Below are 21,215 nucleotides of genomic sequence, written 5' to 3'. Positions count from 1 at the left end.
TTGTTTTGCTATGTGGTAGCACTGCAGAGAGAGATTAAATTAACTCCCCAAGTAGTGTATTTCTAGGGTGAAACTAAACAAGAGGAAATCAAAACATATGTCCAAGGGAAAACCAAGCATCTATTCAAGGGACAGATACTTTTGCAGTGCTGCCTTTACTGCTTCTTTACATGGTGTCATTGTTTCCAGTGAAAAGTGTGCATTGCATTCCCAAGATCTGTGCACATTATCACATTGGTGATAATGAACTTCAGTTAATAATAAAGCTATTCATAACTTATCTTTTTTTCCTGAATCACAATTCCCATATTCCTCTAATGATCATGTTTTTATGTCTCATAGTCCTTGTCTAATGTTAATATATATTATAATTAAAGTATTATTGTACAAGAGGATTGGACTGAATGGCTAGAATGGAGCTACTGTTCATTAAAGAACAGTAATAATTTATTTGACAAAATTTAAAAAATTATTTTAAAAATCTTGTTTGTAATTCCTTGAAGATGTGTCATGGAAACTTCATTACACCATATACATTTTGATTTAAAAGGCTGCCCCAGGAACATTTCTTTTAAAAAGTATCAATAGTAAAAAGATTATATATTTTAAGGCTTTTTGTATACTGAGTAAATAAGTCCAAACTGTACGATTTCAGTAGTGATATATGTCATGATTTTTGCCTTGCTTGTCATCATTAACAGAATGACAGATCCACCCACAAGTCACTAGCACCATGACAAACCATGCTATGGCAGAATGACAACTGTTCTCATCTAAATGAAAAAAGATGTCAAGAAAATGTCACTGTTCCCATATTGAAGTCTTCTGACAAAACAAAGCTAGAGACACTACAACAGTCTCTCTCAACAGATGCCTTTTACTAAAACTTCAATTTAGAAACGTGCTTTAAACACAAGATATTCTCCAAGGCATTAATCATCAACAGGGATCTTGGAGCTAATTGTATTCTCTGCTTTCCAAGTCTGTATATATGGAGTTATTTTGATTATATCTCTGTTGGAGAACTGAACAAATTTAAACTGAACTGGTGGTGCAGAACATATTTAAATGTGAACTTGAAAACTTGTGCACTACAGAAATGTAGAGTCTTTGTGTATACAGCACATTTTTGTGATGAGACCCTTGTGCCCCACACATGAAAAAAGAACAAGAACTCTGTTTGAACTGCTTTTAGCAGAGTTAAATACTATTTAGGTTGAATTACTTCAGCATGGAGTAAGCTCTTACAGAAGGCTTGGCTTTTCCAGCTCCTGAGATAGTGACTTTAAATGTGCTTGGCACCTTACACAGTTAAACTTAGAGATGTCAGAAGATAGAAGATTGATACGTCAAGACAGAGGATAGAGGGAATTATACCAGAAAGTGTTTGGTATATGTATTGGGCCATTATCCTGTACAGAGGGAATTTATGTTAAAAATAATAAAAGCCAGTAGAGGTTTAGCCAGCTACAGAAGCTATGTTGAACATTTATGCTGATACCTCAGACGAAGCAAGAGCTCACAGTTAGGAAAGTGGTTAGTATGAGTTGGTTGACACTCCCTTTCCTGCCCCTTTAGGCTGAGCTGTTGCTGTGCATCCAGCTGAGCCGGAGCTTCGTGCATGGAGGATTCTGTCAGTGGTACAGTGGAGTCTCCTGAGTCTGCAGGGTGGTTCATTCACAGAGCTCTCAGCTCTCCTTTCTTAGAAAAGGAGCAGAAGCAGAGAGGAGTTAATGCAAGTTGTGCAAGGTTGTTCTGGGAGCCTGTGGTAGAGATGGGGTCAGATTTCATGCATTTGGCTGTCCTTTCTTGCAGTCTTCACCAGGAATGTTTATCATTTTTCCAAATAACGTGGTAGCTCAGCTAATCTTATCAGCTGCCGCTGTTGCTTTCTGAAATCAATATAAAGCATTTCCAGGTCCCTGCAGTGAGCTTCCATGGTTTCTTAGCTGTGCTAAGAGGATCCCTGTGGTGTGCTTGCTATGCGCTGTGCTATGAAACCCTGACAATCCGTATCCCTTGCAGTGCTGTCCTCCCAGTGCATGCATATATATGTCTCCTTCTGAGGCACATATGAGCATGTTCTTCTGTTCTCTTTGCACATCATTTTCATTCCTTCCCATCATTTATTCATGCCAGTTTGTCATCAAGTATTGTATTTCTCCCCATTCATTATTTATATGGGATGATGAAGAAGTGGTGTAATACCTAACATCACAAGGAAGAAATGCACCAGGGACTTGGTAGATTGGGTGGTTGTATGTGGCAGACACAAGGAGACATTCCAGTTCATTCCCTGTCCTGGCAGATGCTATTGCTTACTGAGGGGCTGATCCTTCCGGCACTTGGGTGCCAAAATCCCACAGATGCCATCAGCTTCTATAATGAGGACTTACATTTTCAGATCCCTGGAGCACAAGGTTTTCTTTAGCTACCTGAAAAGGGGCCCCAGGCTTCTCTTCAGTCTCTTCAGATGCAGCTGCAGGTGGTGGCTCTGTCAAGACACCGAGTAACACCTGGCTGCAGGTCTGTACTGATGTGAATAAACCTGTTCACAGACTGAAAATTCAGCAGATGTACTGGCATTTACAGGATCAAGACCTGAATGGGTGTGTTTTGTGTGTAGTAGTCTCTCAGTGCTAAGGTAGACATCTCTGCTTCTACCACTGTGTTCTTCTAGCTGAAATAGCAAAGTTGAAAAATACTAAATCTGTATGTAAAGGGTAAAAGCGACAGTAAGTTGTTAATTGTTTAAAGACACCATTTACCTCCATTGATTTCTACCTTTAAAACATTGTACCTTGTTGACCACAACTTTAAAATGTCTATTTTTCTTTCTTCTCCTATATCTTCTGCTGAATTGGGAAGGTGGACAGCATGGCCAGTCTCCACAACATACATGTTCGCACAGGCTGTTTCTGTAACACGGGAGCCTGCCAGATGCATTTGGACATAAGCAATGAGGACATCCAAAGGAACCTGCAGGTTAGTTTCTACATCTGATTAGAAGAATTTAAAAGCTAAAGTAAGTGTATCATGTCCCACAGGTTTGAGTCTCTGTGACTTTACAAATTTGATTTGCTTTCTATGAACTTTAAAATCACTTGCCTTGTTAAAGAATTAAATTAACTGAAGTTCAATCCATTGAAGTGAGGTATTGAAACAAAATCATTTGATGGACCCAGAGAAGTATGTGTTGCTTGTTATTATTTCATTGGAAAATAGGAAATTGGGGCTTCTTTTTGGTTTTGGAATTGCATGACATCCAGACTTCCAGAAGAACAGAAGTTCCTGGACAAACCCTCTCAATATTTTTCTTTAAGTATGCTTAATTAATTGTTGTACATAATAATGTTCAAGTCTTGTAGACCTATTGGTCTTGGGTGTTACAGTTTAAAATACATGTGCAAACTGGACAGGAAACAATAAAGGCAAATACACAGTGAACCTCAGAGAATGAAGTAAATTTAGATGGCATCTACTTAGGTTACTGGTGTGTTAGGTTGTTAGAATATGAGTGTAAAGACTGTTTTCAAGATTACTAATGTTTTCCATAAGCTATTATTAAAAGATATATAGCAGGATGTATTACAGTGAAGTGGAGGAGGCTTCCTGTCTGCATATTTGTCAGAGTTTGAAATTACAGTAAATTAATTCAGAACAATCAAAAATTTTATTAATGGTGTTCTTCAAAAGGTAAAAAAAGAAAAATCTAATGGCTGTAATCATATTATAGCTCCCTCATAAATTCACAGAGACATATAGATAATTTTGCAAACACATTTACATGCAGGACTGATAGCACAAGTACTGAAAGGCTGCTGCAGTTCTTTAAAAGCTTCCTGGGCAAAATGGTGATTTGATTTACCATGGAAGCTCTCTCCTCTGAGAAAGCAAAAAAGAGTCTACCCTTCTACTGAAGTGAAAAATGCCAAATAACTACCTGCAATGCTCTTAGGTCTCCTTATACAAGGAGGATTTTGCTAAGGAGTGAGTGACTTCTTTTAGATCTGTATCATTTACATGGGGATAGGCCAAAGTTAAATTTATGGAGAGACACTTAATCTGCCAAAGGTTGTATAATGAGGTGGTACAGTTACACAGTCATTTTTTTGGGACATTCCATTCCCATCAGTGCCTTGAGAAAGATCAGGATGAGTTATTGACAACATTACTGCATGGAGGAAGGCATCTTTTATCACATTATTTGCACATATACTTCAGTTTCACATTTTCCCAGGGCGCTGTCTGTATTCCTCCTTCCCTGATGAAGATTTCCATGATAAAATGGCTGTGAGGGAGGACTTTCTGTCCTCAAGGGTCCCTGGAGAAGTGTGGTTAGTTTTCTTAGAATGTTATGTAGGAGCTCGTTTACTTATTTGCACAGCAGGAACCTCTCTCCTCAGTCAATCAAGCAATACTTGGCAGAAGGGTTACAGAAGGGTATATTAACAGATGCAACCTAATTTTGCAAATGTTGATTCTGCTCTGTTGTCAAGGATAAAACCTACATCACACTGCATTAAAATATTTACTACTGTGTTGCATGCTTTGACATAGATGTAGGGTTTTTATTTCTCCTTGCATAAATGGCATCTGTGTTCACTGTACTGTGACATTTCTTGCTTAAGAAAAGGCCTCATGTAAATAAACTATTCACACTTCCATTTTTAATGTAACAGAAATGTGTAAATAAATTAAATTCTGAGGAAAAACCCAACAGCTGCTGCACTTAGGGAATAGGATGCTGAGTTAGGACTAAATCTTATGTCCATTGGTGAGCTGATATTAAATGGATGGACTCTAGCTTGCTTCACTGGTGGTGAGTGGCAGCACTCACTGACTCCCTTAAAGAATGAGAAACTTTTGCTCTTAAGGGAGAGTTTTCCGTAGAGTCTTGTATGAGAGACATATAAGGTGTGTATCTACATGGAGGTCCCTATAGGGCAATCAAGGAATTTTTCAGCAAAAGTTTTTCAAGTGGAAACTTGTGCTCTTCAAAGGAGGAAGTGTTAGAGGAAAGACTAGTTCTCTCCATCCTGAAAGCAATGAGTTGACTGGATCAGCAAGACAGACGTGAGGAGTATTCCAATGTCACTTTGGATGTCTGAGCTCTAGATTCAAGTCTTTGCTTTGCTGACATCCCAGATGAGTTAGTTCTCTGCTGTTTGGACTATTTAACACAAGCCATGAATAAGCCACTGATGGTATAAAATGGAACTCTTCGGACAGTGACTATCAAGAAAACTGCCCCAGAAAAATCATCTGTCTCATGCTTTGTTCACTTATCTGAACATAATATCACAGTTTAAATCCCAGTGAACTAGGCAGGTGAGACTGAAATATGCCTGGGGATTGTCCTGGCTAACAATCATGGGACATACAACCTTTTTGGGATTCTTGATATGTCTTGAGAAGTATCTCTTCCCCTAGAGTAGAATAGGACAAGCAGCTCAAAATTATTTTCTTCAGAGTCTGAGTAAATCATAAGATGATTGTGGGGTTTTTCTCCATTTTCTTTCTGTATTGATGAGTTAATCTTGTATTTTTTACAACAGTTTTTCGGGTTAGAATTAAGATACTCACTAATAACTAGGTAAAGTTAGAGAGAAATAAAGCAAACTTCCTGACAGCTCTCTGGTTTTCTTCCTACTTCAAACTAGGCTGGCCATGTCTGTGGAGATAATATAGACCTAGTTGATGGACGTCCCACTGGTTCTGTGAGAATATCCTTTGGCTACATGTCTTCTTTTGAAGATGCACAGACATTTTTGAATTTCATCATAGCCACCAGACTCTCCAAATCGGATGCCGAGATTCCTTTCCAGTCTGTTACAAAGCTGATGGCAGAGTCTGTTCCAGACGAGCACCTTTCTTTTAACAGTGCAGATAAATTGTCTCCAATACGGCAAGTCTCGGACGGAGAACTCAGGAATAATCCATTTGAGACAGAGACAACTGGCAGCTGGCAGCCACTGGAGCCTGAGGCAGAAAGCATAAGGGCAGCTGTTTCTGAGACTGCAGTGCCAATGTGTAGGAAAGGTGGCAAGCCCATCACTGTCACCAAAATTTACCTCTACCCAATCAAATCCTGCTCTGCATTTGAGGTATGTGCTTTGAATCATTCGGAAATATTTGAACCATTCGGAAGCATTTGTTCAGCTCAGCCTTGTGTTTTTCCTCAGACACACGTGTATGAGATAGTAGGAAGCAGTGTGTGGGTACCCATGCTTCCTTTTTTCCAGTTTCTGGGATCAAGTCCTACATGTTAGGCTACCTTGAAGGATTTTCAGTTAGGCTGAAGGTACGGGGCAGGGGGATAAATGCGTCTGCTGCTCTCCCCCACAACAGGCGAATCTGCACATAATATGCTGTCTTGAAGAAAATAGTTGGATTTGCAAAACTTGACTAAAATATAATCAAATAATTAGTATGCTTTTACAGAATGACATCTGATGGACTCGTAGGCATTGATGGGTAGGCAGCAATTGAGAAATAACTTGATTAACATGTTATAATTGAGAGGCAGCTGATTTACATTACAAAGAAATGTTATCATTAAAAATACATTTGCAACAGAAATATGACATTTAAGTGTTGCTGCACTATTTGAAAGTTCACTCTTTGAAAATTTTAATTGCTTTTTTACCAAGTTAATAATATCATCACCTTAGCTGTGACTTTTTTTTTTTTTTTTAAATAATGCATGATGAAATAGGTACATGGCCCACACATGACCTAGAATGTCGCTCTGCTTAGTACCATACTGGGAGGTGATTTCATGAATATCAATAATGGTATAACTTTCTCTGCGGAAACTTACTGGTGTAGGTTAGTGTCTCACATCTGAGAGAAAATTGGGGTCAAATCCAATGATGAATCCCCTGCATTTCAAATAGGGTTTTTCAGCTGATTTGATCATGTTTTGGTTTTTTTCTTTCTCAGTGCAGAGAGGTTGGGCAATTAAACACTATTAAATGATCAGCAAAACATCTGTATTTTTAAACTTGGGCTGGCTTATGATGTCTTTAATTCAGAGACACAATCCTAAGCATTAAATGAGACTCGAAAAAACTATTTCCACCCCTTATTAACCTCCTACTAGATCAAACTGTTTAGAAAATCAAATTAATTGCCCATTTCACATGAAAATTTTTTAACCTTTGTTTAAGTGTTGCAGTTTTTATAGCGGTATTACAGAAGCCCAGTATAGAAGCTGCTGAAATACATTGGCAGTATACAGATGCCTTTGGGTTAAATTCTATTTTTGACATGCAGGCTGGTGTTGTGAGATACATGCCACAACATTCAGCACTGGGAAGGCTTTGAAGTGATTGTACCCAGGAGCAGGTAAGACATACCTCATCATGAAAGAAAGCTTATGTTTCCCCACAAGCTGAGCTGGGTTTCTCCTCTTCAAGCTCTATGAGGGGAAACAGCTCTAGGTGATAAATTCACACAAACCTGGTACTCTCTGGCAAACAGGACTGGAATTCTATATGGAGGGAGGAAATCCCCATGCCTCATGCATAGTGCTTGTGCCAGGCATTTGTTAATGGGCCCAGAGTGAAAACAGGGCTCACCTTACCTCAGCTTCCACCTCTACAGTTAGACACTCTGCTGTAAGCAGTGAGAGATGGATACCTGCTTATTCATTTTATCGTAAAATAGGCATCTGCAGTAGAAGAAATAAATTGTTCCTGGATATTTCTGTTTCTTTTCATTGACTGCAAGAGGAATCCAAGGCAACTTGGATTATGCAGCTAACACTAGCTGATCTGAATAATTTAAAAATAGATATAAAAACTGAAACTACATTATGAGGTTTAATTTTGCATGTCTAGAGTAATTTTTGAAGTCTGTTTTGATTTTGTTTTTATGACAAAGCCTCAGCTCCATTAGAGCACTGTAATCTAAGTACTGTCAGAGCCTGTATTGCCAAAGAGTAACAGAAAATTAAATAAATACTGGATTTAGTGTATGGTATTGGAAGGGACTCGAATTTCACTATAAAGAGCATTTAGCTCTTCCCCTCCTCTTCTTAAAAATTAATTTTTTGCATTTCCACATGGTTTCCATGTGGTTCATAGGAGATACATGAGGGCATATGAAAGCACAGTAGAAGTTGACCAAACAAATCCACTGGGAAAGAGCTTTTACTGCATTGGGACACCAGGCCAGGAGTTGAAGTCAAAAGAGTATTTTAACTTTCATGGGTTTTTTCATATTGAAGTAAATCCCCACAAAAAATATGTTTGCTTTTGTGACCTTCTTCCTGTCCAACCAACTTTCTTCATGTTCTTTCTTCCCAAAAGTCTGACTGGCATTTCTAGACCTGTCATATGTTTATAACCAGTATGTGAAAGATCTGCCAATTTCATTGTCTGCCTATAGAAGAGGTAAAAATGCCAACTTACAGACCACCATTTGTAAAATGAACTTTAAAACTCAGTTAATCCCATTCTAAATCACCAAGTGGCTTAGTCTCTTCCCAATAGGTAAGAGTAGAATAGGAAGCTATGGCTGCCAGGACCCAGGCCCCAGCTAACTGCAGAGTGCACTAACCTCCAATACATATCTATATATACATATATATGTCTTTATATTGTCATTACTGCAACTTCAGCCTGTATAACCTTGAAACAGGAAAACAATGCATGCCACATTGACTGGAGTTTGAAGCAAGACATGCTAGAGAAGAAACCTTACCACAATTAAATGGAATCAAATCCTGAAAATCATTTTGCCTTCTAAAATATTGATTATACCAGAATCTTAAGTCTTTATCTTGAAAAGACTGAATCATATGCAAAACTATTCTTTTGCCATTTGTTTAGTGATTTCATACAGACTTCACACTTAGCATTATACTATCTCCTTATTTCAGGAAACTCATAAACTTCTGAAGTAGTAATCATGTAGCTTGTAGTTTCTTTAGTCTTTGATTGGGATCCAAGAATTGAAATTCAGTGTCTTGTTTTAAATCTCAAATAGCTTTAGATGCTTTGTAGTTCCTGGAAATTTAGAACAGTATTTTCCCAATTAAAAATTTGATCTCCATGTTTATCAGTTATAGGGTGACTCTCAGCTAGATGATGTGAGAAGGTAAAAGTGCTTCAAATACTGAGCTATAGAAAATTCATTCACCTCATGATACTTTGATACTTGAGATCGGAAGCCCATAGATCTGTAGGTTCAAGTGCAGGCCTCCAGCTGGTATGGGCAGTCAGATCTTTAGCATGTGTAGTAACCAGGCTTTATTGTAACTACATGATCACTTGAGTTTTCCTAAAATAATATGCGCAGTGGAAAATTCCACCTAACCATGTGTGCAGGACCCAGCCCATCTGCCAGTGAAATCTGCCTACTGATTTGCTGGTTGCAGGATAGATGATTAGTGGCAGGAGGACAAACTTGAGGAGGATGTGAGTGCAAACTCACAGCTGCTTGATCTCCTCTTTAGAGTCACATAATCTCCTCCTCTCCTAAACTCTGATTTCTCTGTTCTATTCTAAGTGGTTTAATATGAGAGGTTCTTGACCTCCAGAGAAAATGAGAGTGCAGGGTGCTTTGGCAGCTGGGAGGATGAAACTTGGCATGAAGATTGTCAGCTCACTGCAGGTCGGGTGGTTTCTGCTGCATTTTATAGATTGTTCCTGGCCACAGGACAATCCCTATCCACAGTTGTCCCATGGATTTTGTACACATGGTGCGGGAAGCAGAGGGCAGAATATTTTGACTCCACTTCTCAAATGTGTTTTTTCTTCCCTACAATTATTTTATTTAATGGAGAAAAGCAGAGGAGTAACCTCTATCCCAGACCACTTTCTTTTTTCCAACATAAAAATGTGTTTTAAACATGCATTTTTAAACAGGAACATCTCTCATGTCAATGACTTTTGCATAATTATATAATGCAATGTGCCTAGTGAAAGAGTTTAGGAATTTAAACTAATAACTAATTAATAACTTTATTATTTTTGCAGTAGATTTCAGAGTATAAAAAATTGCATCTCAACAGAGAAGACAAACTAGCTTTTAATTTAAAATACAATGCAAATTCCTAGTGATCAGTGGATAAAGTGTATGTAAAACCACTAGTATTTTTAGACTTAGATAATTTAAAGCCTTTTTAGTGATTCCTTTAATGTGTTCAAAAAACTGTGGTAACCTTCATGATGACGTTACTGTGAACTATGGGAGAAATGCAGCCCAAACTGTTTTACAGAAAATTCTGACATAAAACCAAACAACCCCACTTGTTTTTGTGGTGGATATTTTTATTTTGTGATAAGAAAAGGTGGACTAAAGCAGATAGGACAATCCCAAGTATTGGCTGTATTATGCAATGATCCTTGTGACAAGTAGAGAAGACCTTATATTGAATGATGCTGGAATGCATCATCCCCTGCCATGCTTGGAATGAACATGTATGCTGGTATCCATCAGTAAAACCATGCTCTCCCTGCTTTTCTTCTGTCCTCCCACTTTTAATTTGTCTCAGCAGCCAGAGATGGCCAGGCAACTTCAGGGAATCATGTTACGAGCTATACAATGCAGTATTGCTCACTGCCACGTGTGCTAACCTGCTCTATTTTACTTCATTTAACAACCCCTTCAGCCTCTTTGAAGTAAGGGCAGGATATGCCCTGCACAGGCCACAGGCCTACATGCTGAGAAAAGAAATGAGTGTGTTCTTCCATGCTCATCTCCAGTGTCAATATTAGCAACGAGTCAGCTCTGGCTGCTCAGAGCCGTCTGTGACTCTCCATTCAAGGCAGGGCACACAGTTATTTTGTTGTTGCAACTTTCTTTATCAGAGTCCTAGCAACATGTGCAATACAGTGAACTGAAAAGTGGAGAGGGAGTTGGGCACTTATGAGTGAACAGAGGACATCCATGAGAGGACAGGGACTCACTGCAGGGTATGTGTGTGACTCTTACTACAATGGCAAATACCCAGAGGAAGGGTGAAAAATGGGCTGAGGACCTGTAGTCACATGCTGCATCACATTTGTGATGTGAGTGAAGCATGGAGTTAGTCACCATTACTTTGGACCTGTCAGAGGTATTTTGAGTGGAAGGTGTTGATTATATCCAAATATCTGCTACCTGGTCAGCTGGGCTTACCCTTTAGTGCCTGTCAGCATGTAAGAACTACCTGAAGCTCTGACTAAAGAGAGGTTTTGTTTTGCTCATTAAACCTCTTGCCTTCCATGAAGGGGTAAGAAAACACTTAAGCTATTTCCTGAATAAGATTGCTATCCTGAAGTGGAACCAAAACAACTGAATGTTACAATAGGGAACTAAGAACCTTTGTGCTCTTTTTCTGTTTTTATGCTTTTTTAGTTTATTCTGCTCTCTATATCTTGCAAATCCTGTAAAGATCTGTTGGATTCATGGGAGGATGTATTACCAATTAATGATCTTCTTTTTTGGAAGGGAGATTTGTTAGCAGGAAATTCTTGCAGCTCTGAGATGATCACCAGCTGTTCAAATGCATTTTGTAGTCTAATTATACAGGATAACCAAAAATGCTGGTCTCTCCAAAGAATAATTTCCACTAAGAACAAAAGTGTGTTCTTCAGCTGATATTGCAGTCTTAGGGTTATGCTTCCTTTCCTGAAAAAGACAGGGCAAAGGTTCACATAACTGAGGTGCTGACAGTTTGAGGTATTTGAATAATGTGATTTCAGATGACCCTGTCAGACTCAAAATTTCTATTTATCACTGAATTTTTCATCCACACTTGCATAAAAAAATTGCCAAATAATATTATAAATGAAGTAGGTTGATAAAACACATTTCTTTTTTTTTTTTTTTCCTGTATTCAATATAATTGGTAGCACTGTGGCAAAATTATTTTGAGTTCAGCTTTGGTGCTTTAAATTTTCAGTTCTAGCATGCCTGCCCTCAGCTTTCTATAGTGAGGCTGTCAGTGTCAAACTGCTGCTGCAGGCTTTTATAAACACAGGAAAAGTTTTTAAGAATGAGATATTTTGGGTTCTGTCAAGTTTTGGGTTGATCATATGATAAACAAGAATGTGATTTTTAATTAATCTAACCAGTACTTGCAGACATGCTTTTCTTCAGAGCATCAGGCTGTGCTTGACATATCTTTTACTCAAAAAAGTCTTTTGTCAGCTAATTCATGTGAGATGTACTCAGCTTTTCTATAAGAATTCAACCAAGTTCAGCTGTAAACTTTTCTCCATATTCAACTGTGACTAGAAAGCATACGTGAGCTGAAGAATATGTTTAAATGGCCAGCTTTATATTATAAGAATGGTATTAATATTTTAACATTCTGGAGAAGAAAACAGATATTAATGTCACCCAAAGGCATTACTAAAATTGCTCTCTTTTTGGATTTCAAGATTACCATCTGTGTAGCATCAGAAACAGATGTTCTTTTCACCAGAAAAATGTATGTGAAAGCAAGGACAATATGCTTGTATGGGCTATTGAATGTAAAGACTGTTACAGAAGTAGTGGAAGAACAGATAGCAAAGAAGACAATGTGTATTTTTGTGAGGGGATCTAAAGAAACTATTATTCTCCCAGCTAAACCAGAAGCTTCAGTGGTGGAGATTTTCTCAGATGGATTAATTGATAAAGTGGTCCCATTTTATGAAAAACAGAATTTTGAATTTCACAGTTTTTCTGCTCTCTGTTTCTTTGGTTTTGACTTAATTCATAAAACTCCCATAAAATTTCTGTACTTTGTAAGTTAAATAAAAATTGCTGGGGGAACAGATCCTAAAAATGGATGAGTATAAAATTAAAGACAGTTTTCAGAGTGTTTCAGAGATTCTTTATTCTTATAGCTTTGTTAAACGGTATGATAATATGTAACAAATCAGAGTAATTTGATTATGTTTTGTCAGCTTTGAGCAGTGATATCTTTATCTTTCATTTGCAATCAAGGTTTCTCTTATAAAAAGCTGACATTGGCTTGCAAAAGCTTTCCTGATTTCAATGAGTGTCGTAAATGGATTCTTTCCCCTCTCTTTTCTTTTCAGCATGAATTTATTAATGCAGCTAACATTTTCTAAACCCTTGTACCCCCTCCTAATGCCTTTCCAGGTTACAGAATGGCCAGTAGGAAGCCAGGGTTTGCTGTATGACCGAAACTGGATGGTTGTAAACCATAATGGAGTCTGCATGACTCAGAAGCAGGAGCCAAGGTTGTGTCTTGTGAATCCCTCAATTGATCTGAAGCAAAAAATTATGGTCATTCAGGCAGAAGGTTAGTAAACAATATCCTTTCCTTTCCTTCCCTTCTTTATTGGTGTCAGACTTCTAGGCAGGGACACCTGCATGGACCCAGCAAACTACTGAATGCTGTGCATGCTTACTTGTGACTTACTTGGGACTTCAGGGTCAAGTTCTGTGCTGGCTGTGGGCAATGAAAACCCAATCTGTTATATGCAGCTCTGGGGGGGTTCCTAACTTATTGCTGGGGTAGGCAGAGAGTAGATAATGACTCCCTATGTGCAGTCATAAAGTGGATGCTCCAGGATGGAGAAAGAACAGACAGATGTGGAAATTTACTGACTAATGTCTCTCCATAGCATGAAGTGCCATAGCCTGAAGGCATTGTTATTGCTGCAAAGGTGTAGGAATAGAAGTCTAACATTAAACACCCTGGCCAAAAACCTTCCCATTTTGTATCCCTCTTCCTCCTTCCATCTGTGGGATTAAAGGGGTAGAGTCTTTAGGAGAAATTAGTATGAATTAAAATAAGGACCAGACATTATTTAACTCAGTTAAATACTTGCACTAGCAGGCAAATATTTCATGATGTTTGACCTTCCTGGGAATTATCAAAATCCTTTTTATTCTCTGCTGAGGGGGGAAAAAAAAAATATGTAAAGTGTTACAGAAAGCCCTTTGCTACTCAGGGGTGAAAATTATTTATTTTCATAACAGTGCCGTTGGCACTGAGCACTAGAACAGGTTTGTATTCCACCAAAGTCATTACTAATGCTGACTTTGCATGTGTCTGAATCGTGTTCATCATTTCCCCGGGGTCCAACTTTTACTCAGCCTGTGTGTCTTAACTATTAATAATACATGTGCCCACATTTTCAGCAACTAGAGCAAAACAAGGGAACCTATCTTCAGATTTTTCACCCTTTATTAGAAATCCATATGAGTGGATCTGTAACTACAATCTCCTTTCTGTGTGTACATTAGAGTTGTAGACCTGTCCAACTGTCTGAGCACTCTCCATAGAGTTAAATCCAACTCATTGATTCGTTTTGTCTGAAATAGTTTCTAAAACGTACATTTGGATACTTCCACTAATCATGTGCTACTTCCTGTGTTTCCAATCCCAAACATGATCTACTCTCTTCTTAGGGATTCCAGACTTGCTCACTGGCACACACATTGCTGTTTTCCCCTCTCTCCTCCATACTATTTCTTTGAAAATCTATCATCAATTCATTTCGATTTAATGTGGAGCACCTTGCACCTCAAATTTTTGTAGTACAGTTGCACAGAGAGCCTTCTCCCACAACTTTTAAATTATCAAGTGCTTCAGAACTAATTATTTCTAGAAATTTATTTCCTTACCATCTCTCTGCCTTTCTGACCAGAGTCTGTTCTTTTTTTTTTCCTTACTAGCATTTGTTCAGACAAGTGCATCCCCCTTACTATGTTCACCTGTCAATAACACCTGTACTGACATACTTCAGGGAGTCAGGAAGAGGTTTTCTCAGACAAAAATGACAGTCAAGGTACCCACTTCACACTGAGATTTATTATCTCTTGCCATAGTTAGTGCCAGGGTGAAATTTGCCTTTAAATTCTACCTTTTGTGTCATTTTTGGAGTTTTCACTGCCATTTGCCTTCCTTTTGATGAAAGTGAGCACCATTTCCACACAGAAGTGATTGTCCAAGTCTATTGATCACTTCTCTGCCCAAAAGTAATTGATCAGTGTGCTCTAACAGGAATGTCATTGCCATTTATTTACAGCCCGCTTTGGCACAGCCAGTGTGTAAGAATGAAGTAATTTTATTCTTTGTATAATGACTCTAGATACCAAAGTCCTAGCCCGTGATGTGGTCTAGGACCTCTTTTATAGTAGTTCTGCTGTTTTTTACTCTCATGGTGTCCTTGCAACCTGTGGCATTTTTTTAAGTTCTTGACAGTGAGATAATGGCTCTCTTTTCCTTGGGGAGTCTATTCCAGAGCTTACTGCTCCTAAGATGGCACAGTGATGGGAGCACATACAAACCAGCAGGGTTTGTTTGTGCTGAGCAGATAAATCTGTAGGAAGTTGTTCCAATACTTATTTTGTTTTCTTTCCTCTTACCCGCAGTCTAAATGCATGATTTGTTTGTTTTATATTTTTTTTCTTTTATCCCTTCACAAACATGGGTCAGTGTTATATCTCCCACTTAAATCATTTCATGACAGACAAATTTAAAGTTAATAAGTTGACTGTTTCCTTGAAAATCCCATGCTAATCCCTGCTGCTTTTGTTGCCACTCTCACCAGTCTGTGTGTAGCTGGTTGCAAATGTAGGCCCTGAAGCTGAATGCCTCATGTGAAGCTGAAGCAGCGATCCATGTGGAGGGGAGCAGTGGAACTTGGTTGAGCCAGGCAGGCTGTTCTGCAGCTCAGAACCTTCCCTGGCCTGTGTCGGTGGCTGACGTTATTTCAGATCTGTAGCTCTTGGCCTGCTGACTAACAGCCTCCTCCAGGTCTCTTCCTGCTTTGCTCCTTCATGAGTTACTTCTCACGTGGAATGCCACCCACCCAAACCGCCTTTCCTCAGCCACAGCAGCATGCATCTTTCCAAGATGAGTTTTGTTTCCTCCATCTCTCCTCCCCCTGCCCTCACAGTCCCTGTGCTGAGTTTCTCTGTCCTTTCCATTTCTGCAATCCCCTTGCTCTGGTGAACGTGCGAGCCCCGCGGCTCCCAGCTGACTGGTGACCCGTGCAGTCCAGCCGGCTGCCTCCCTGTGCTGCTCTGCAAGGAGCTGTAACCACTGTGTTTTCTCTGCCAGCTCCGCTGCTACCTGTGCTTTTCTCACTGTGAGAGCAGGCTGTGGCGCACATCTCCACCCAGAGCGCGCTTTGCTGCCTGGAGGCGCCTCTCTCCAAAAGAGAGAGCCTGAGGCTACTGCGCTGCTGGAATAGGTGCCTCTGGTAAGTGCCTAAAGCCGAGCGGGGCGAATCCCACGTAGCTGAAGTACACAGCATTTTTTAAGAGCATTCTGCTATTACACTGTTAGATATGGGTGAAGACTTTATCTGTGTCACTTTTAAAACATGATGAGTCTGTTCTCTCTTCCCCTCCAGGCACATGCTTTCCTCTCCCTCTAGAACTTTTCATTAGTGGAAAATTTGTTTATGGCTATTTTATTTCAATGTGGCTTAATATTCTCGGTCTTCTCTGTCCAAGAAAAATTTGTCAGCATGATTTGGTGTGACAGTAACTACTTTAACACCTTTTGCTGAATCCTGCTGGGACACCCTTTCAGGGTTGTTCCTTAACTCCTGCACTGGGTGTCTCCATCGCCCATCTAACCCCCAGTGGTGGAAGGGCAGAACCTGCTGCCTGACCGACCCAGCTGTGCAATCCTGCCGCCACTGTGGGTAGCAAAGGTGGCAGAGTGGGGCTCTACACAAGCCCAAAGCTGCCTGAAGGCTTAGGATCTTTCCCTGGCATGCCTGCAAAATTAGTTGGCTTGCGTGGCAGCTGGGGAACTCCAGGTATTTCCCAGATCCCTGATGAAGGGGTTAAGTGAGAGCAGAGGAGAGGCAGGGCTTGTGTCTACTCTCTCACTGGCTGTGCTTTTACTCAGCAGAGGGAGTGAGATTTTAATTTTGAGAAACTGTATTTATTAATTTTGTCAGAATTATTTTCTTAGGCTATGTGATTGTTAACAGGCATTTCCTATTTTATTTAATGTTAAGAGTGTAGCAAAGCCTTGCTATCGCAGAACACACTTTGAGAAAATCAGTGTACCTAACTCTAAATCAGCCCCCATGGAGAAAAACAGCTTCTTCTGTCTTGACTGCTGTTTAGTGGTTTGGCTCCCAGTAACTTAAAAGGTAGTCAGGAGCAAGTGCCTTTATTTCCAGAAATCCTATTACTTGAGTGAGGATCAAGGGAAATATCCTTGTCCTCCTCCATCAAATACGTGGGAGTGCAGATTGCACTTGCTCCTGACCTCCACAGATCTGTAGCCAAACAGAATTTGGCCTGAGAATACACTTCTGGAAAAGACTAATTTCTCTCTTTCCATTTTCGCTAACAATCAGCATTACTCTGGCAAGTTGGGCATTAGTTTGCCACTGCACAGTGGGAGAAATTCTGAGTGTTGAGGAGGCACTTTAAAATATTGGAGTAGAAAGATGCTAGCAAAACTGAGCAGCTAATTGCACTTTATGGAGTTTATTGTGTCTTCAAGTAGTCATGTGTTACTGCCAATAAAAATAATGGGAATTAAGTGCATACACTGATGAAACAATATACATGAATAGTTTATATTTCAGTCTATTGAAATAACAGATCTCTAATTTTCCTCATTGACTGAAAATAGGAGCTATAACGATAAGAAATTTTTTATATTAATACTGTGAGCACATCTGTGAATTTTATTATCAAGCAAATGACCATGGAGAATGACAGCTTTTACATTTTAGTAACTGGCAATATTCTACTTTATTTTTTTGCCTTAAAGATAGAATAAAATTGTAATTAACAATGTTTAACTGACCTAAACATCACTGTAAAATGTGTACTGTTCAATAAAAATGTGGTACACTTGCTGATGTATAAAAGAAGGCTTTTTAAAGCCCTGAAATTCTATTTAAAAAAATTTTGTGAGTGTGCCTTTCTTAGAAAGTATTTGAAAGATGTAACAGCTAAGAGTGCGTGCAGATGAAATATTTCAAGCTCTTCTTTTCCAGAAGGAATGATGGTAATGTTTAATTGTTTCAAAGTCCAACAGCATTAGTCTAGTCAATAAGATGATAACATTGGCTTCTTTTTCAGGTTGTTACAGGGTAGTTCAAAGCATTTATTACATATATTATTTTCCTAAGTGAACCTAACTTTTCCCTCTCTGTCTTCACTTATGAAGTGTACTAACATAATTAACCAAAGAAGAACTAGACCACTTTCTATTTTGTAAAACATGCATGAAACAGAGTTGATAGTCGTAGTATAATGAATCTGAGCTACACTTCATTACTCTTAAGAAGAAAATAAACCAACTTGATTTCACCATATCACAGAGCTGGTAGAGCTTGATTCTTATTTGTTTTACATTATATAATATCAAAATGTGTGGTTATAATCCTGGGAAATGGGGGGTCAGAGTCTTGGTTAGTATATGTTGCAGTATAATGGAAAAGCTGGATTCATTGCAGCCATGCAGTAAAACACTTTGTTCTGCAGTTAAGATTATTGTTTTTAACTAACAGAAAGAAAAGTAGTACAGCTTTTCTTTTTGGTTCTAGTAAACTGCAGTACCCTTTCCATCTCTTTGACTCATTCTGTTCAAGATGAGAAAAATGTGGGAGAAGGCTATAGATCATTACCAGGGAATCCTCAGCTGGTTTAAACTTGGAGATGAATAGATGGAAATAATTCTCTCATTCACAGTTTTCCATACATTTTGTCTTCAAATTATTGTAGTTTTATCTCACAGTATATTTCTTTTTTTGAACAGACTGTGCTTCTTTTTTTCTTCCCCCCTCCTCCATCATTCACCTTTCCGATCACTCAATCCCTCTATTCCAAAAAACCCCAACATGACAGTGTTTAACATCCTCTCCTGACTTGATAGAGGGACCATCCTTTCAACAGAAACCGTGGCTGAGGCAATAATTCTGTGCCAGTTTCATTGCCTGAGATAAACAGAGAATGAAGTTACTCAAAGCTGAAACTGTATATTTCTTAATATGATTTGAATACCAAGGTCATCTGCAGCCTTTGTGCTTTGTTTTATCCTTTGGAGCCACCTGCAGGCAGAGAATATAATTCTAGCAAAAAGAAAAAGGATTTTTTTGATTTGCTGTTTGTCAGGATGCTGTGATTGTGAACAGGAGCAAAAATAAGAACTTTTTTCACAACTCTACTATTCTTCGTAAATTTTTCATTTAAATATGGCTTGCTCTCTGCCCATCTAGGCATGGACCCAATATCTGTGTCACTAGAAGACAATACTGGAAAAGAGGCTGTGATCTGTGAGAGTAAAGTCTGTTCACACAGGTAAGTGAGAGCAGAGAGGTACTGAAGCTGAAAATCACTGTAGTGACACTCAGGATGTGAACAGATGTGCACAAAGACAGAAGTCCTTGAAAAAATAGTGGAAAGCAAGGAATGACTTAGTGGACCAGGAGGGTGGTCCTATTTAAATAAGTAAATTGGCATGCCCCATATGTCTGATAGAAAACAGTAAATTTTTTTTTAAATTAAAAAGGAGAGGAAGGGTGGTACAATAAAATGACTTAGTACTCACTTGAATGAGTGAGATCTTTTTTTTTTCACTTGCTCCAAGCATGAGAAAAGGAGGTGGTGTCCCCAGTTACTTCCAAATGCCAACTGGGGGTCTCAGCAGGACTTGAATTTAGTTCCCTCATTTAACAGTAATGATGCTGGCAACGTTGCCCATTTCATACTGCATGGATTTAAAATTGCTAGAACCTTCTAAAGTGATAAATAGCTTTCCATATTTACAATGCTTTTTAATTTTGTTTTGACCACCCATGTTGTTCAGTGTCCCCTTAATAGTCTTGGGATGACTGCAGGTGTGTAAATTAAATAACATTAATTCTAATCAAGACACATACCACTTCAGTGAATATAACATTATGAATAAATTTATTTCCTATCCCTAAACTTAAGTGTTTATCCATCATATTTTCGAAGAACTTCCCCCAGTCTTATTAAGTGGCAGTGTCTCAAGTGCCTTCCTGAAGTACATTTGCATTATTCACTATGTTTCTTTTAAATGAGTCTCTTGGTAAGTCCAACTAAAAGAGCCATTTAAAGATTTATATCTTCCTTTAACCAAGGTATACTAATTCTTTGTAACCCCCTTCATTTGCTTCTCTGAGTAACACATAAACAAACCAGCAGAAGACCTGGCAATTTCCCCATGGAGCCATGCAGAAAATTATCTTCTCCTTCTTTTCTACTAGCTATTCAGATGATAAAGAGGATCTTTTCCTCAGAAGTGTATTTTCCTCAGGTAGTGGAATTCACCCAAGAGTCATTTGTTTTAACCATCTGTCCCACTTCCCTTAGTGTTGACTCATCCCTGGCCTCCCCATGGTAAGCCCATCTATTACAGGCTGTAAAATAGCCTGGCTTATCTTTCTCTCTGTGTGCATAAAATTTGTTGCCATACTATTTATTGTAGCTTCTCTTTCATATAACTGACTGTGTCATTTTTATTGTATCAAATTGGAAGTTTTCATGGAAAACTTCTTAGAGTTCTGAGAGGGAGGGAAAGGACAGAATGAATAAGAAAGGGGATGTGAAGGCAAATTGCAGAGAGTGGACTGCGACTAGCAAATAAACAAGACAGGAAGTAAGGCAGGATGAGTGTACAACATTGATGATGCTCTGAAACTGCTCAGAGATCCAATAGCAATTGATGCCAGTTTCCAGTGTTTCAGCAGAGGAGCCTCCAGGGCCGAAAATAATGAGGAAAGCAGTGCTTTGCAGTAGGACAGGAGGGGATTTGTGGTCTGGGGTCTTTTCTGCAAAGTGTCTAAGGTGAGCAGTGGGACCAAAAGTCTTTGTTAAAAGGCTTTTACTCGAATGAAACCCCTAGTGAAGGCATTTTCTATTTATTGATTCTGTGCTGTGACACTGTTATTTCATTCAGTTCTGCTGGCTTACTCTGAATTTAGACTGAGATACCTGAGAAAAGTACATGATGTAGAATCTGCAAGCAGTCATGTGAAGAAGTTTAATTTTGCAGAAGCCACACAAGTTTAATGAGCTCAAATTTCGCTTCTGAAGCAATTAATCAATGTTAGCCTTCATCCCAGCAGGGACTGTCCATGAGCAGGTGCTGCTTACATTGCAGGGACATGGCTTTCTGGTACAATATCAAACAGTGGACAGATGAAAGTAGAAGCTAATGTTGATAAGGTTATTGATGTTGTAAAAGACCCTAAATGCTCAAGGTTGCTGCTCTACTGAAATAGGCAGGGGTACAGCCTCCTCTTTGACAG

General features: G+C 39.0%; 1 protein-coding gene across 1 annotated transcript in view; it reads left to right on the top strand.

The window, feature by feature from the left end:
• The window catches only part of MOCOS (molybdenum cofactor sulfurase), a 209,820-nt gene that overhangs the window by 168,157 nt on the left and 20,448 nt on the right, over positions 1 to 21,215 (top strand). Inside the window, exons 7-10 of the mRNA XM_069004162.1 lie at positions 2,869 to 2,985; positions 5,664 to 6,107; positions 13,087 to 13,249; positions 19,158 to 19,239. Coding sequence (XP_068860263.1) covers positions 2,869 to 2,985; positions 5,664 to 6,107; positions 13,087 to 13,249; positions 19,158 to 19,239 — 806 coding nt within the window. The remainder of the gene's footprint in view (positions 1 to 2,868; positions 2,986 to 5,663; positions 6,108 to 13,086; positions 13,250 to 19,157; positions 19,240 to 21,215) is intronic.

This window comes from Aphelocoma coerulescens, chromosome 2 (genome assembly GCF_041296385.1).
Source record: "Aphelocoma coerulescens isolate FSJ_1873_10779 chromosome 2, UR_Acoe_1.0, whole genome shotgun sequence".
NCBI lineage: Eukaryota > Metazoa > Chordata > Aves > Passeriformes > Corvidae > Aphelocoma > Aphelocoma coerulescens.
This window is presented reverse-complemented; position numbering and strand designations above follow the sequence as displayed.